Source organism: Stegastes partitus, unplaced genomic scaffold (assembly GCF_000690725.1).
Source record: "Stegastes partitus isolate 25-593 unplaced genomic scaffold, Stegastes_partitus-1.0.2 Scaffold958, whole genome shotgun sequence".
Classification (NCBI taxonomy): Eukaryota; Metazoa; Chordata; class Actinopteri; family Pomacentridae; genus Stegastes; species Stegastes partitus.
The window spans coordinates 77,184-93,038 of NW_007578689.1; the positions used below are offsets into that span (position 1 = coordinate 77,184).

The 15,855-nt window shown below is 49.3% G+C and overlaps 2 protein-coding genes across 3 annotated transcripts in view; one reads left to right on the forward strand and one right to left on the reverse strand.

The window, feature by feature from the left end:
- The window catches only part of nup160 (nucleoporin 160), a 21,087-nt gene extending 18,795 nt beyond the window's left edge, over nucleotides 1-2,292 (forward strand). The window contains 6 exon segments of the mRNA XM_008294394.1: nucleotides 150-283; nucleotides 368-466; nucleotides 558-699; nucleotides 995-1,120; nucleotides 1,935-2,030; nucleotides 2,122-2,292. Coding sequence (XP_008292616.1) covers nucleotides 150-283; nucleotides 368-466; nucleotides 558-699; nucleotides 995-1,120; nucleotides 1,935-2,030; nucleotides 2,122-2,232 — 708 coding nt within the window. The 3' untranslated portion in view covers nucleotides 2,233-2,292.
- Nucleotides 2,293-3,830: 1,538 nt separating this feature from the next.
- Nucleotides 3,831-15,730, reverse strand: LOC103366619 (fibroblast growth factor receptor substrate 2). Of its 2 annotated transcripts, none has more exons than XM_008294389.1 (7): nucleotides 15,183-15,730; nucleotides 11,407-11,494; nucleotides 10,994-11,085; nucleotides 9,801-9,987; nucleotides 7,482-7,616; nucleotides 7,233-7,396; nucleotides 3,831-5,085 (listed from the first exon to the last, which is right to left on the reverse strand). In XM_008294389.1, exons 3-7 carry the CDS (start codon nucleotides 11,057-11,059, stop codon nucleotides 4,069-4,071), a joined length of 1,569 nt encoding a protein of 522 aa, XP_008292611.1. In that variant the 5' UTR covers nucleotides 11,060-11,085; nucleotides 11,407-11,494; nucleotides 15,183-15,730; the 3' UTR covers nucleotides 3,831-4,068. The 2 variants fall into 2 exon arrangements, with proteins under 2 accessions (XP_008292611.1, XP_008292612.1); XM_008294390.1 differs by having other exon boundaries at nucleotides 10,994-11,136.
- Nucleotides 15,731-15,855: the final 125 nt, after the last annotated feature.

Sequence of the window (15,855 nt, forward strand, 5' to 3'; positions counted from 1 at the left end):
CTCTGTGACCCGTCTCTCTCTGTGACCCGTCTGTCTCTCTGTGACCCATCTGTCTCTCTCTGTGACCCGTCTGTCTCAATGTGACCCGTCTGTCTCTCTGTGACCCGTCTGACTCTCTCTGTGACCCGTCTGTCTCTCTGTGACCCGTCTGTCCCTCAGGCAGCTCCTCGGCAGCAGAACTCGTGTCGCTGCTGGTGCAGGTCGGACTCTTTGACTCGGCTCTTTCTCTGAGTCAGACCTTCAGACTCAACCTGACGCCGGTGTTCGAGGGTCTCACCTTCAAGTAGGTTGCACACCGTTTCCTGTGTCGTCAGATGTTTATGCTGCAGCTGATTGTTTACCTCCTGTGTTTGTTTGTTGCATTCAGATGCATCAAGCTGCAGTTTGGGGGGGAGGAGTCTCACAATGAGGCCTGGAGCTGGTTGGCTGCTAACCAGCTGACTGTGGTCAACACTAAGGAGTCCAGGTGAGACCTGCCACCGATCAGACTGATTGATCAGGTTGTCATAGTGACAGCTGGCGGTGATCAGAGCTCTTTCTGTGTCTGCTGTCCTCAGCGCTGCAGACGAGGCGTGGCGGCTGCTGGCCTCCTACCTGGACAGGTATCCGTCAGCTAACGGGCAGCATCACCGCTACGTCATCCACAAGCTGCTGTCACATGGTGTCCCTCTGCCTGATTGGCTGGTCAAGTCCTACAAGGTGAAAGCTCAGCAGCCAATGAGGACGGGGGGCGGGGTTACACTAAGCCAATAGAAAGACTCAGAGGAATCACATGACCTGATTCATCTGATCAGTGATTGGTCTATTGCATTGTTAAGGCAGTTATTCAGACAGAGCAGTGTGTGCTGTTTGTTTGTTTACCTGTTTGTTTGTTTGTTTGAGTGCATGGACGCTCCATCTGCTGTTTGTTTGTTTACCTGTTTGTTTGTTTGTTTGTTTGAGTGCATGGACGCTCCATCTGCTGTTTGTTTGTTTACCTGTTTGTTTGTTTCAGCGCGTGGACGCTCCATCTCTGCTCAGGCTGCTGCTGAACTTCGACCTGCTGGATTCTGCTGCTGAGCTCGTGGTGGAATACGTCGACGCTGTTCTGGGTCGAGGACATCAGTACTTTGGAATCGAGGTAAAAATACTCGAGTACTTTGGAGTGAGGCGTTTAGGGAACGTCTGTAAACTAGTTCAGTTTAGCTTCTTTTCAGCTGCAGATGATTCAAATCTGATTTAAACATTAGCAGGAAAGAAGCTCAACAGGAAGACAGAGTTCTGTTGGTTCAGACAGCAGCGGTTCTGTTCACTTGAACTGGTCTTTGGGACCCAAAGTTAGGTTCTGTCAAATATTTTTGGCTGAATTTGGAGAATTTCAGATGTTTTCAGACCCTCAAACAACCTGAGAGTCCATTTCCAGGTTCAGAACCTCCAGAAATAAAAGTCCAACAGACATGAAATGTGGTGACTCAGACAGAACGGTTCCATCAGAACCACTGGATGGATCCATCAGGACACAGTTACATTAAACGTCAAGACAGGAAGCAGCCTGTAGCTCTGCACATCTAGAACCTGTGAACTCCAGGTTCTGGTTCCTACCAATGATCCACATCAGCATTTAGTCTAAACGTCTAAAAACCAGAACCTTGTCTGGTCCAACTTCACCACACCAGGTTCTGCTGATGTTAGAGCCTCAACAGGTGGTGTAACATGGATCCATCCGTAGATAGACACTGACAGGAACCTTCTGGATCATCAGTCAGACTGTGTCCTGATGGATCCATCCAGTGGTTCTGATGGAACCGTTCTGTCTGAGTCTCCTCATTTCATGTCTGTTGGGGGGTTTATTTTGAGAGGTTCTGAACCTGGAGACCTTCTGAACTTCTCTAAACTAAGTCAGAACAACCCTCACCCCGACAGAGGCCTCATGTTGTGTGTCTGTTGTGTTCCAGAGGCCTCTGTGTGCGACGTCTCCTCCTGCCTGGCTGCCGTACACGTCCATCGATCAGCTGCTTCAGGCTCTGAATGAGACGCAGACTCACAGCAGCGTACGTTGGTTCAGGTGTGTACAGTTGGAGCTGATGAGGGAATCGAACCTGTGACTGACGCCTTGCTCTGTGTGTGTCTGTGTGTGTGCAGCTCTACAACAGAGTTCAGGACAAGCTGTCCGAGTATCACCGGGTGGTGGAGCAGATGACCAGACGCAGACTCAGAGCTGAAGCTGCTGCAAAAGCTCAAAGTGTTTTCTAATGTTTTCTACTCGTCCTGTTTTTCACTGTACATGAATAAAGTGTTTCTTACTGAACTCTACCGGCGCTCTGTTCTTCACCTGGGCTTCATCAGCCAGAGGACGTCTGGTGGGTGTTAGAGCACACCACTTATGTTAACTGAGGCAGCAGCTGCTAAAATCTCAGTTTTTGTCAATGGAGTCTGGTGGCTTCAATTTACTGTCAGAAATAGAAGTAAATGTCCTGAGGTGAAGTTAAAGAGCTTCAAGGTGACACTCTGTAGGACGTCCAAAACAATAACATAACTGAATGAATGTCACACTCCTTAGTCGGTATTTAACTGAAATAACAGCGTGTTGCTCATTTTTAGCTGGATTCAGCAACATGTCCTTCTGAGCTGCACCATCTTCTGGCTTTTAATCATTTGAATTTCACCATTAGATGTTACCTTTGTACTAGTTTCAGTTAAACACAGGCTATCAGCTGCATCGACAGTCCTGACAGGGAACTGACGCTGGTCTGCTTAAAGCCACCAGACTCCATTCATAAAACTAGTTGTTTTAGCTCCAAGCAGCAGCTGATCGAGCTAAACGATTGGTTTCGTTAATGGAGTCAGGACTAACGGCAACGTGAAAATAACACATTTGACATGTGAAACCAAAACTTTGTCTTTCTGCCTCATTTCCAAAAGCAGAACAAAGACATCAGACTCTGGAACTGAGGCAGCCATTCTGAACCTGGTGCAGAAACCCTTTGACCTCTGGTCCCTCGGTTCTTCTGACATCAAATTCAAAATGAGCAGAAATCTACAGATTTCTCACTTTTGACACGTCTTTGTCGTATTTTCAGGTAAGCGGCTGACTGCTCTGATCTCCGTGTGATACAGGTTTCAGAAATAGTTCTGATATTTTCATGCTGCATCAACATTCCTTTCAGACGGGAAACAGAAGCTCTTCAAGGCCACCAGACTCCATTCACCAAACAGTCATTTTAATTTCACACTTTCTCCTTCATTTCTGAGCCTCATAACTTAAGTAGATAAACAACTTGTGGTCAGAGTGACTTCTGTCTACAGATGGTCCTGGTATGTTCCATCATCTAGAACCAGTTCTGACCAACCACCATCACACATGCTGATATGAGCCTGGAAAGTTTACCCAGAATGCACTTTGTAAAGTTTCATCTGGTGACTGATCAGAACCGGAACCACATCCAGGGTAACAATGATTGTTTCCATGACTCTATGTCATAGACATTGACCTGGTACCACTATGATCCATCCCATAATACTGATGCTACCAGCTGCTGACATGAACAGAACCAGGTCCAGTGTTCAGACTGAGACACCTGGATGGATGTAGAACTGATCTGGTGTCAGGTTCTAGCAGAACCCACATGTGTTCTTCCTCCTAAATGTCATGTGTCTATCTGCTGTACTGATGAAGTTCTGAGGCTCAGAAATGATGGAAAAAGTCCATTAAAGTGATCAATCTGGACCCTCCTCTGTGGACTTGAAGGACCTGGACCTCTGGAACATTCACAGTCTGAAGGTAGAACTCTGGTCAGCAGATATGATAGAGATATAGGTCATCATGTGATTAAACGTGCGCTGCACGTGCACTGAGTACAAATAAAAACACATTTATTGTGCCAGGATCTACTGTACATGTTGGAACATACGTGTTGAATTACAGCAGCACATAGTGACTCATATAAAAGGCTAAATGGAATGCTTTGTTCAGTAATACTGATTTGTACCATATAAGGAAGCAGTCCGTCCTGCGATACAGTCCAGGTCCGTCACCTGCTCAGGTGAGCAGCAGAGAGTCTTTCTCCCATCCGATTGGTCCATGCGAGGTCACACGGTGCTCTTGGTGGGCAGCTCCGTGCTGTTGTGTCTCGTTTTGCGTGACGTGCCGTCATCCCGCGGCCGCGCCTTCTGCAGGTTGGACATGGCGGCAGTGCGCTCGATGTCGATGAGGGCGTACAGCTCGGTGCGACGGGTGGGCGTGGTGGGCGGCAGCGGGGAGGTGGGGGTGCGGGGCGTGTGGGGGTTGCTGCCGTCTGAGGCGCCTCTGTTCCCGGCGCCGCCGTCCATCTCCACCTCAATGTAGTTAAGGGTTTTGGGCGGCTCCGCGTGGCCCGGCAGCGGTGGCCGGCGGAAGTCGAAGTTAAAGATGGTGGGTCCGTCGGCGCGGCGGCGGGCCGTGTCGGGCCGGTGGGCGCTGAGCGGTGCCGTCACGTTCTCCGTGTTGACGTAGTTGTGCGAGGACTCGAGGGCGGCGGACAACGGGTGGGAGTACGAGTGCTGCAGCGGCCCGTGGTGGTTGTAGCCGTTCAGCGACGGCGTCTTCAGGCCGCCGTTCTCCTCATCCTCTGAGCTCGGCTTCCTCGCCTCCCACACCGGCGGCAGCGCCGGCAGGTTCTCGTAGTCCAGCAGGGCGGTGCGCCGCTGGGCCGAGTTGTTGACATTCTGCAGGTCGGGGGTGAGGGGGGGTGGGCGGTGGCGGCGGGGGGCCGTGGATGGATGGGAGGAGCCATTGGAGTGGGCGGGGCCCGGCTCGGCGTCGGCATGTCCGTTAGTCTCTCGCGGCCCATCGGCCTCCTGCAGCTCCTGCTGCCGTTTCTCCATCAGCTGCCTCTGGACCGGAGTGGGGCCCAGAACGAAGCGAACGCCCACCGGCTCCAGCAGCACCTGGGGCTCCGCAGAGAGGGGCGGAGCCACCGCTGCTGCCGGCTCCACCCGGGTCCTTGGGGGAGGAGGGGGGGTCGGAGGGCACTGAGGCTGGGGGGAGGTGGGGCTCTCCAGGGGGGTCGGCGCCGCCAGAGGACTGGGCTCCTCCAGGAGACCCGTGGTGTTGACGTAGGTGTGGACCTGCAGACACACACAGTTGTGTTAATGTGTTGGTCTTTAAAGTAACAACTGTTGGTGAACCCTGTTTAAGCCGGTTCAGCACCAACGATTCTTCCAGACATTCAGACACCAGTCCAACCACAGCGGATCAACCAGAGCTGATACACGAGTTGGTCGTTTTGGACGAAGTCACTTTAAATCAAAGTGAATTTAATGTGATTGAACATTCTCTGTAACAAATACCAATAGATAATCAATGTTCTCATTAATGCTCTATCAGCTGTAGTACTGTCAGCGTAATGGACCGAACATAAAAACAGAGCACATGTAGGTTTCCATGGTAACATCCAGTTATCATGGCTAACATACAAAGCAGCAGGTGACACGTAAAACTTGGGAATCTGAATCATCAGAAGAACTGGTGAAGATTTAAATCCTTCTGAAACTGAACAGAACCTCCAGGTTAGCGGTGCAGCATCCGTTACCATGGTGATCTGGCTCTACAGCATCTGTTACTATGGTAATGACCATGAAAATTCTTCATACCCGTCTGAAGGTTTGATGAAAAACANCCGATCACCTGACTGACCTACCGACCACCTGACGGACCTATCGACCACCTGACTGACCACCTGATTGATCACCTGACGGACCTACCGACCACCTGGCCGACCACCTGACGGACCTACCGACCACCTGACCGACCACCTGATTGTTCATCTGACTGACCTACCGACCACCTGACGGACCTACAGTATCCAATAGGGCAGCAGATGGAGAACCTGCTGTCAATAAATGTTGTAGATCAGCCGTAGTACCTGGTACTTCCACCAGGTGGAGCCTCTTACTGTGTGCTATTGTTGCAAAACCTGCAGACCAAAGCAGAGAGGATTGTGGGAGTTAATGTGCAGTGGGCACCATGACTTCTGTGGTACATCCAGAGGATTTAGCGGTTTGACCTGGGGTTGCTGAACAGATTTATAGTGAGATTTAACTTATTCTGTGTGCTTTTGTTATTTTGTCTTTATTTAATATTGATCTGTTCATTCTGATCAACCACCTGATCAGAAACACACAGAACATATCTGGAATGGAGACCGATGTTAACAGAGTGTGTGTGTCTGTGGTTGTGTGTCAGGTGGTCAGCATCATTGAGTCTCGAGCTCGTGGATTGGACTTGCTGACCCACAACTACTACGAGCTGCTGTACGCCTTCCACATCGTCAGACACAACTACAGGAAAGGTAGCGGCGAGGCGCCATGTTTGTAGTTCACTGTGGTTGTAGTTCCTGCCAGTGCTGACCTGTGTGGTTGTGTGTCTGTGTGTGGACAGCCGGGACGGTGATGTTTGAGTTCGGCATGCGTCTGGGCCGAGAGGTTCCCACTCGAGTGGGTCTCCAGAAGCAGGTAAACTGTTACCTGGCGGCCCTCACCTGTCTGAGGCTCATCAGGCCGGAGTACGCCTGGATCGTCCAGCCGGCCGCCGGGGCCACGGTACACACACACACACACACACACAAACACATCATACACGCAGACACACACTTACAGTACCACAATCACATCACACACACACAGCTACACACAGCTACACAACCCCACTGCACTCTGCTGTGTGTTTTGACTGTGTGTGTCTGTGCAGTACGAGCGTCCAGGTGCGTCTCCGAAGAGGAACTCTGATGGAGAGTTTTCTGCTGAACCAGGTCAGTCTATTTACCTCTCTGCAACATAAAGTCCTGCAGCTCGACAGAACCAGAACCACAAGGGAACTCAGAGACACACTTACAGCTGCTGTCTGTCTGCACCTGTCTGTCTGCAGTGAGGCGTCAGGTCGACATCCTGGAACTGGACGACTTGGAGAAACAGTACGTCCTGTCTCGCTGCCGCCTGACGCTGGCTCAGCNCCTGACCAGTCACCTGACCCCGGTCGCCTGACCCAAGTCGCCTGACCCAAGTCGCCTGACCAGTCACCTGACCAGTCACCTGACCAGTCACCTGACCAGTCGCCTGACCCCAGTCGCCTGACCAGTCGCCTGACCCCAGTCGCCTGACCAGTCGCCTGACCCCAGTCGCCTGACCAGTCGCCTGACCCAAGTCGCCTGACCCAAGTCGCCTGACCAGTCACCTGACCCCAGTCACCTGTGCAGGGTGAACAGTGTTGATCTTACCACTTCATCGGCCACCAGCAGGGGGTGAGTGGAGTCCTCCCCCACAGAGGGCAGCCGGGTGCTGGCTACTGACGGGTGACGGGTGGACGGGTGAGACGGAGCCTCACCCACAGAGGGAATCCTGCTCACCCCGTTGGGCACCGTGGGCACCGAGTAACCAAGAGCTGAGGAAACGAGACGTACAGGTCCTTAAAGACACACAACAGAACAACTGTGGAGTGTGCGTCGCCTGATGCAGTGTGTTTTTACCTGCAGGAGTTAGCGCCGCCTGGTGGTTGGGCTCCAGCACCGCCTCCTCAACCACACTGATGCTGTGGCTGTGCATCACCTCCTGCAGCATGTTGAAGATCTCTTCAGCTCGAGGACATTTGAAGGCAAAAATACCTGAAAACACACAACGTACCACACAGACACACATCAGTGACACACATCAGCATTCAGTCTGTCGACATCAGGATAAAAAACACCGACTGACAGACAGAGAGACAGACAGGCAGGCAGGCAGGAGGGTAAATGGAGCTGAGATGAAACACAGAGGAGCTTTAACATCAGCTCATATGATCAGTGAAGGCTCAGACGGATGCTTCATAAAAAGTCACATTATTCAGATCAACTGCATGTTACTCAATCATCAAACACTTAAACATACAGACTTCATGTACAACTGCTGTTCAAAGTGTTAGACACACCTGTAACTCCCCCTGCTGGAAGCACCAGGCATTACAGCTACACTACGATATAGTCAGTTCCTCATTTTAAGCAATGACATTAACAACAGTAATTAACATTCACTGTGATCTTTGACCACACAAATCTAATTTAATGATCAGAGTTCTGCCTCCATACTGTGAAAATTATATGTTATAATATGTATGTGAATAGTTCCAGGTCCTTGAAGTCCACAGAGGAGGGTCCAGATTTATCACTTTAATGGACTTTTTCCATCATTTCTGAGCCTCAGAACTTCATCAGTACAGCAGATAGACACATGACATTTAGGAGGAAGAACACATCTGGGTTCTGGTCAGAGGACTAAAAGGACACGAGAACCAGGACTATGGCAACACGGGAAGGACACAGCACCAACACAGTTATTGATCCCTGAATATCACAGCACAAACACCTTCACAGCTGATCAATACTGTTCACCTGATCGACCCGATCACAGTATTGGGAGGTCGGGGAGTGAATGAGGAGGAGACGAGGATTCCTGAGACTTACCGACCCCCGCCACCCCCCGATCCTGACAGCATGGATCCAAGAGTAACAGAGTCAGAACCAGAACCAGCGGATCCAACCACAGTTCAACACAATAAGACAGCTCAGGTTAAGTAAAACAGGGAAGGAGCAGCGCCACCTGCTGGTTGTGTTGCAGCTCCATATCCACCTGCAGACTGACAACTGATGGTCACTTTGTTCGACGTGTTAACACCTGCTCCTTAACGCTCAGAACCGGCCGCTGGGTTCAACAGCACGGCGCCACAAACAGTAACAACACAGAGAATCTCAGACCTTTCTGATGGTCCTTGAAGATATCGGGTTTTAACTCCATCAGGAAAATGAATCGTTCCTGATGTTTCATCACGTTATTCTACGTCTCAGTCAGACATCGAGTTTTCAAACAAAAACTCCTCAGCATAACCCAAAAGCACCGGAAGTATTCACCTGTTTGTGTCAGAGCAGCTGGAACTGATCTTGCTAACAATGCTAAGCTAATGGCAACACTGACAGGTTAGCGGTGCCTTTTAGCCTGCAGCTAACGCTATCTGTAGCACCGTAACATGTTTCTGCAGTCAGATGAACGTTAACTGTGTTTAGTTGGGGCTGCAGGTGTTTCGGTGGTTAGCACCGTGGCCTCACAGCTAGAAGGTCTCCGGTTGGCGTCCCGGTGAGGACACCCGGGATCTTCCTGCGTGGAGTCTCCATGTTCTCCCCGTGCAGCGTGGGTTCTCTCCGGGTTCTCCGGCTTCCTCCCACAGTCCACAAACATGCTGAGGTTAATTGGTGATTGTAAATTGTCCGTAGGTGTGAATGTGAGTGTGCTTGGTTGTCTGTCTCTAAGTGTAGCCCTGTGATAGACTGGTTACCTGTCCAGGTGAACCTGCCTTCACCCTGAGTCAGCTGGGATAGGCTCCAGCCCCCTAGTGAGGGTTAAGGTGTAGAGATGATGATGGATGTGTTTAGCTGACAACAACGCGCACAAACATCTCCATCAATCAGCCATCAGCTGCTGTCACAGGTTCATGCTACGCTAACGGCTAGCAACTCAGTTAGCACACAGCCAGCTGCGTCTGAAACAGTAACTAATGAAGCTTGAAGATCTGGACCTTGGTGGGAATAAACACAGAAGAACAGCAGACAGAACCGTCACTGATGTTTGAACAGGAGAAGGTTGAGAGTCACATGACCCTCTGATGTCATCCCCTCCGTTGTCCATATTCTGCTACAGTAATTATTAATCTAAATAATGAGCGCATCAGTGAATTAGTCCAGGTGTGATTACAGGCTCCCTGCTTTCATGTACGTCAGTCCCAAAGAACCAATAATGGGTATTGATCGATCTCCTACCTTGACCCGTCTGGCAGCGGCGGCCACTCTCGAAGGAGAACAGGTTGGAGTCGTAGCCATAGCGCCGCAGGCACAGGTAAGGCCACCTGACGTCGTCACGGCGATGGGTGTGGAGAACGAGCTCGGCGTCAGTCAGCTCCATCACACCTGAGCCCAGCTCGTTCCCATCGTCGTCCACATTGATCACCTGAAACACACACATGGCTCGATCAGAGGTGGTCAAACAGCATCGTCACGTCATCATCCTCCTTCACACGCTGCGCTTTAACCAGCAGGGTTCTACGCATTACAGAATCTCAGCAGAAAAACGTCAACAGCAAAGGTCAAAATGTGACTTTATCACCTTTAATTTATGCTCTGAGGTGCTTTTTGACTTTTCCTTAAAGATCACTGATGTTCATGGAAACAGCTTTTCTAAGTAACAGCTTCAGTCACATGACCAGCTGTCTGTGACATCATCAACATGGCCGACAGCTGCTGACACAAAGAATCATCACAGCTGAACTGAGAGCAGTCTGCAGACGGACAGGTTGATTAGTTTCTTCTTCTTTGGGTTTCTAGCAGTTTGCTGGTTTAGTTTCCTTTTTCTTCTGCTCTGTTTATTACAGCGCCACCTTCTGACCAACCACACCGCTGATGAACGAGACGTAAACGGACCAGAATGAAACCCAAACAGACCATAATGCCTTCTACGCTGACTCCACAGCTAATTAACAGCATAATCTCAACCAAGCTGCTCCGGTTTATTCCATCCATTCAACAGCGTTTCGGTTCTATCAGAACACAGACGTGTCCAGCTGCAGATGAAACCAGGTCACCGGTTAGTTAGCAGGTCGAAGACGCCTCAGACACTCACTGGAACATTCATGAGTAAAACTGGTGATTCACTGTCATGTTTGCTGTCAGATCATCCTCAGCGGTTTATCAGGATCATTTCCCAACACAGTCAGACCTGTTTCACGTTTGTCTGAATAACTTTTAATTACTTTAATTCTGTGTGGGCGGACCTTCACCCTGAATCCAACCAATCAGCTGCTCTGCTGTCAGGTGGAGGCGCTTCAGGTGAACCACAGCAGAGCAGGAGGAAACAGAGCGCTCGGGTTGAGAAAGCAGCAGAGTCATGATGAAACTCCAACCACAGTCATTAGTGAATAATCCAGGGTGTGGATCAGCAGGTCGAGGCACGAACTCACCTTGAATTTACTCTGATGATTATCTGGAATTGACTCTTTCTCTGGACAGCTTAAGCAGCTACCCATGGCTTCTTCAGAGCACCATCTGATGTCTGAGGACACACAGCAGAGTCTACCGTCATTATCAGCAACACACCGACGCTCTGCAGGAGTCGAGTCACACATGCAAACAGATCAGACAGCAGGACGCTTCACAATCAGTGGAGGCTCACAGGACAGCAAACAGATAGACACAGGTATATACAGGTATATAAAGGTATAAACAGGTATATAAAGGTGTGTGTGTGTGTGTGTGTGTGTATACACATATATATATATACACGTATACTCCAGGTGCACTCCAGGTGTACTCCAGGTGCACTCCAGGTATACTCCAGGTGTACTACAGGTATAAACGGGGGCGGGGGTCTCACCTAGATCCTGCCTCCAGTAGCTTTGCTTCCATCCTCAGAGCCTGAAGGACTCTCATGCTTTAGTGGCTCCTGAGCAGAAACAGCAGATCTGCAGCAGAACAGTTCACATTCAGTGGACAGGTTTACCTGGAACCAGTCACTTCAGGTAGAAAGATCACTGAAATCTGACCCAACATGAAACCTTCTCATTCATTATTTTATGGAGTGTTTTCTTTCTCCAGTTTGTCTTTTCTGACGCGTTAGTCCATCAGCTGTAGCTCCTCTAGAAGCTGGAGTTTGTTCCAGTCATTCTGCTGTTTGCTGCCTTCAGAGCTCTTTGAAGAACCTCCATGTAAAGGAGGTGCTACAGAAATAAGCTGCTCTATGTTTTGCAGTAAAACACTGGTCATTTTTAAATGTTCAACTGTCCCTGAACACGTTTCCAGCAGAAAGATGCTGAACTGTAGAAGACTGACCATGAAGACGAAGCAGCCTGGTCACCGTGCTCACCACCGACTAGTCCATTAGCTGTCACATGATGCCTGTTCTTATTAACGAGGTGTTCTCATTTTAAACTAGTCTGGAGCTGCATGGAGCACTTCTTAACATTTAGCAGTTATTCTCATTACTTGTGACGAGCCTGGAGCCATTTTGGACCGACGGTTGTGATGTCTACTGAATTATTCCGCAGCTGCCACTAAAAACTGTGATAACTCAGACTAGTGGCTGAATGAACTCAGCCAGAGAATAATCTGCAGTGGAAGCGACGCTCAGCTTCAGCTCCGATGTGCACAAAACATCAAATATGCGGCCGTAAAGGTTGACGAGGAAAACGGTAAACGAGCTCAACTACGTCCACCAGACGAACACGAACCATTAAACTCAGTGTTGTTCAGGATGAAACGTGCGGCGCTTGAGGCTTTGCTGTGAGACGTGCTGACAGCAGCTGTGTGTTCCTGTTTCACATGTTAATCTGAATAAAGTCTCCTAAACGCACAGAACCATCATGTCACTGGGCCTCGGTTCTGTACTGATGGATGTTTACAGCCGGGACTCGACCAGGGACCAGCTTTAGTGTAGAACTCAGAAGAACCGGACGAGTCCAGGCTGGCCGTCAGTAACACGGCAGAGTCCAGATGAGCTTCCTTCTGACGGTAAACTGGACTCCAAACAGCTGATGGACGGATCAACAGAACAGTTATTTCTATTGTGGCCGTTAAGAGGTGAAGCTGCCGCCAGAGAACCTCCTGGTGCTGGTACAGACGGTTTTAGTGGTTTATTCATGTATTTGTGGTGTTTTGTGAAGTTTCTGTCTGTCGGCTGCAGCTCCTGGTGAAACACTCACAGAACCTAAATCACTGATCCAGTTTCCTGACAGACACACCACCGTTCAGCACCGTGCTGGTCACCAGTGAGGTCAGATTAAAACTACAACAGACGGCTTCACTGTTTCCTGACATTTTACAGACAAAATCTATGAAAAACCACAAAAATCATCATCAGCTGCAGTGAAGCCGTCGATCGCGTTGAAGCGTGGCCTCCGCTCGGCGTGGAACTCAGAGCACGTGAAGGGTTCATACGACCACATTCATCCCTTTAGCAGAACTTTTCTCAGACAGTCTCTGACCTTTAAGTTGTGACTTCTTTTAAAGAACAGCAGCAGACTGGACTTGTTCCGTCCAGTGCTCTGACATGAAGCTGCAGCTGATGATCGGTTTTCTTTATCAGTTTGTGGATCGTCTGTAAAACGCCATCGCCTGTTTCAGTCCAAACACACCCAGACGCTGGAGACGGTTGATTTTTGTCATCTCGTTTATCAAAACATGGCTGATCAATAAATGGACTGATCAGTGCCCCTAGAGCCTTAAATAACGGCATTAATAGTTCCTGATGAGGCTCAGACTCTGGTCTCTAGGTTTCATCTACAAACACACACAGTGGCGTCTCAGGTAGTTTCATATTTAAACTGACGTCCAAAAACATTTAATACAAAGAAAATACTTCATTCACATCTGAGCGCCGCTGAATGATCGATCATCATCCAGCGACTGGTTCACTTCCTGCTCTGCTATGATTAAAGAAAACGCTCAGCTTCAGTGTGTCTCAGTGACCTGAACCACAGCTACAGATCAGAACCACCAAACGGTGAAACGAGACTTTAAACGAAGCCGCTGAAGCAGCTATTTTGACAGCTGTCTTGAATTTCAGTCATTTCTAGGAACAAATACCAAACATTGTGAGCAGAGCCTGTTTCTGTTGTTCTGAGATAAAACCGATCAGATGATGAACAGGACGACGTGTGACAGTTCAACCTGCTGCTTCATCCGTTCATCAGAAAAAAGCCAAAACATTGAGCGACTGCAGCTTTCTAGATCCGACTCACTGCGTCTGCAAAGTCAACGTCTGCAGACGGATCATTAAGGGTCAGAACAACATCCCAGAACTACTCTCAGACTCTGTCACTCACTGATCAGTCCATTAGTTCAGTTGCATCCGATAGAATGTAATTCTCAGATTGGAGCCACTGATCAGCTGATCAATCAGTCACCAGGTATTCTGATGAACCAGGTGGAGTCATTTTAAATAAAATCCATCTAAATTCTGTGTTTTCTGGTTTCTCTCCTCTGTGACAGTAAACTGAACCTGTTTGGACTAAACAAGACATTGGAGGAAACGGATCCACGTTTAGATCAATCAGCTGATCGATCGATTCAGACAATGATCAAAATGTTCGCTGAGTCCCTTCAGGAGACGACAGAAGTTCTTTTTATTTGTTGTTTTTGGATGTCGGGACAGAACAAACAGCTTCTACCATCACTGATCACTGTTCCTGACGCGTGCGACCTGTCAGTGTGTTTCAGACTTTCTTTAAAGTCAAACAACTGGTTTGGAGTCAAACACGATGTGGTTTGCTGTGACAGAAGCACAGACGTGTGGATTAAAAAGCACAGAAACCCTCCCTGATGACACACATCTGAGTTACTGTGGCTTCAGATCAACCGGTCGCTCCTTTAGTTGGATGTTTCTGGACTCATTCATGAAACTTAAACAAACTTTTATGACTTATTTTGACAGCATTGTTCCTTTTTCTTGTCTCATGTGTTCTGTGTATTGAATATTTCTTCTGTCTGGATCTCTGTCGCTCACATTTATTCCTGTCAGACGCTGTTTTGCTTCTTTAACATGTTCTGGATTAAATTATTCACAGAACCAGACTGACTGAGTTTGATCTGCTAACTGTGTCTCCAGTTAACTAGTCTGGGTGTTAACCAGACTAGTCATCTCACCTATTAACCCAGCAGACTCAGCAACAATAACTAACCCACACAACAGGTTAAACAGTCAGAGGTGGTTATGAGCAACACTAACCAGAACTAAACAGCTGCTGACCGACCCATACAGAACCTGCTAACTCAGGCATGAGCTACCGCTGAGCAGCAGCAACACTAACCAGAACTAGTCTGGTAACCAAGTTGTGTGAGTTTGTGAGAGCAGGCAGAAGTTGTCCTGGTTACAACTGACCTAACTAAGTAGTCTGAGTTTAAGCTGGGCAGCACCACTAACTATAACTAGTCTAACTAAGTCGTAGGAGTGTAAAAGTTAGCATAACTAACCTGCTAACCGAGTGGGGCAACTTGTCGCTCTGAGCTGTAATGGCAGCTAGTTAGCATCGAGCTAAGCTGCTGCTTCAATAAGCTAACGCAGGTTTCAGCTCATTAGCTCCGAGGCTAACTCAGCGCTCCGACACACCGACGCACTCCGCCCGCTAGCCTTCCCCACCACGAGGCCATACTCACCGGGCTCCGGTAGCGTGTGCGATCAAACCATCCAAACTTTGGGGGCGTCCTCAGGGCGGCGGAGCGGCTCGGATATCTCCCCGGACGGTGGTGCCAGTGAAGCGACAGGCCAGCTAGCGTTAGCCGCTGCTACAGCCGCAGATCCTCCATCTTTCCTCTGCGCTGCCAGAGCGCCAAAAAAACAATCACAACTTCTTTCAAACGCCGCTAACGCTCCCGTTTGCGCAGATTAATCAGCGGGAAACGGCCTGTATCCATCGACGGACCTCCGGGCTTCACTGTGGGCTTCGAGGTTCCGCCCAAACGCACTTTTTGCGGCTGAAAAACGAGTTTGTTCGCTCGGAGCGTCGTTCTGCTGCTAGTCGGGCTAAAACTCCGCTAAACTTCCGACACTTCAATGTGCTGAGAGCCGCCGCACGGAGCATGCGCAGACAGAGGGGTCCGGGACAGCGGGGGCCTCTGCCCGCGAGACACTCTGACGGACATAAACACACACAAACACACACAGAGCTACACAACACACACACAACACAAACACACACAACACAAACACAAACACACACAACACAAACACACACAGAGCTACACAACACAAACACACACAACACAAACACAAACACACACAACACAAACACACACAGAGCTACACAACACAAACACACACAACACAAAC

What these genes read in the sequence shown, in the direction of transcription:
- LOC103366619 (XM_008294389.1), bottom strand. Translation starts at nt 11,059, where the DNA reads ATGGGTAGCTGCTTAAGCTGTCCAGAGAAAGAGTCAATTCCAGATAAT. An exon ending in GGCGGCGCTAACTCCTGCAG is followed by an intron (nt 7,397 to 7,481) that starts GTAAAAACACAC and finishes TCGTTTCCTCAG; the next exon opens with CTCTTGGTTACTCGGTGCCC. An exon ending in TGCTGGTGGCCGATGAAGTG is followed by an intron (nt 5,086 to 7,232) that starts GTAAGATCAACA and finishes GTGTGTCTGCAG; the next exon opens with GTCCACACCTACGTCAACAC.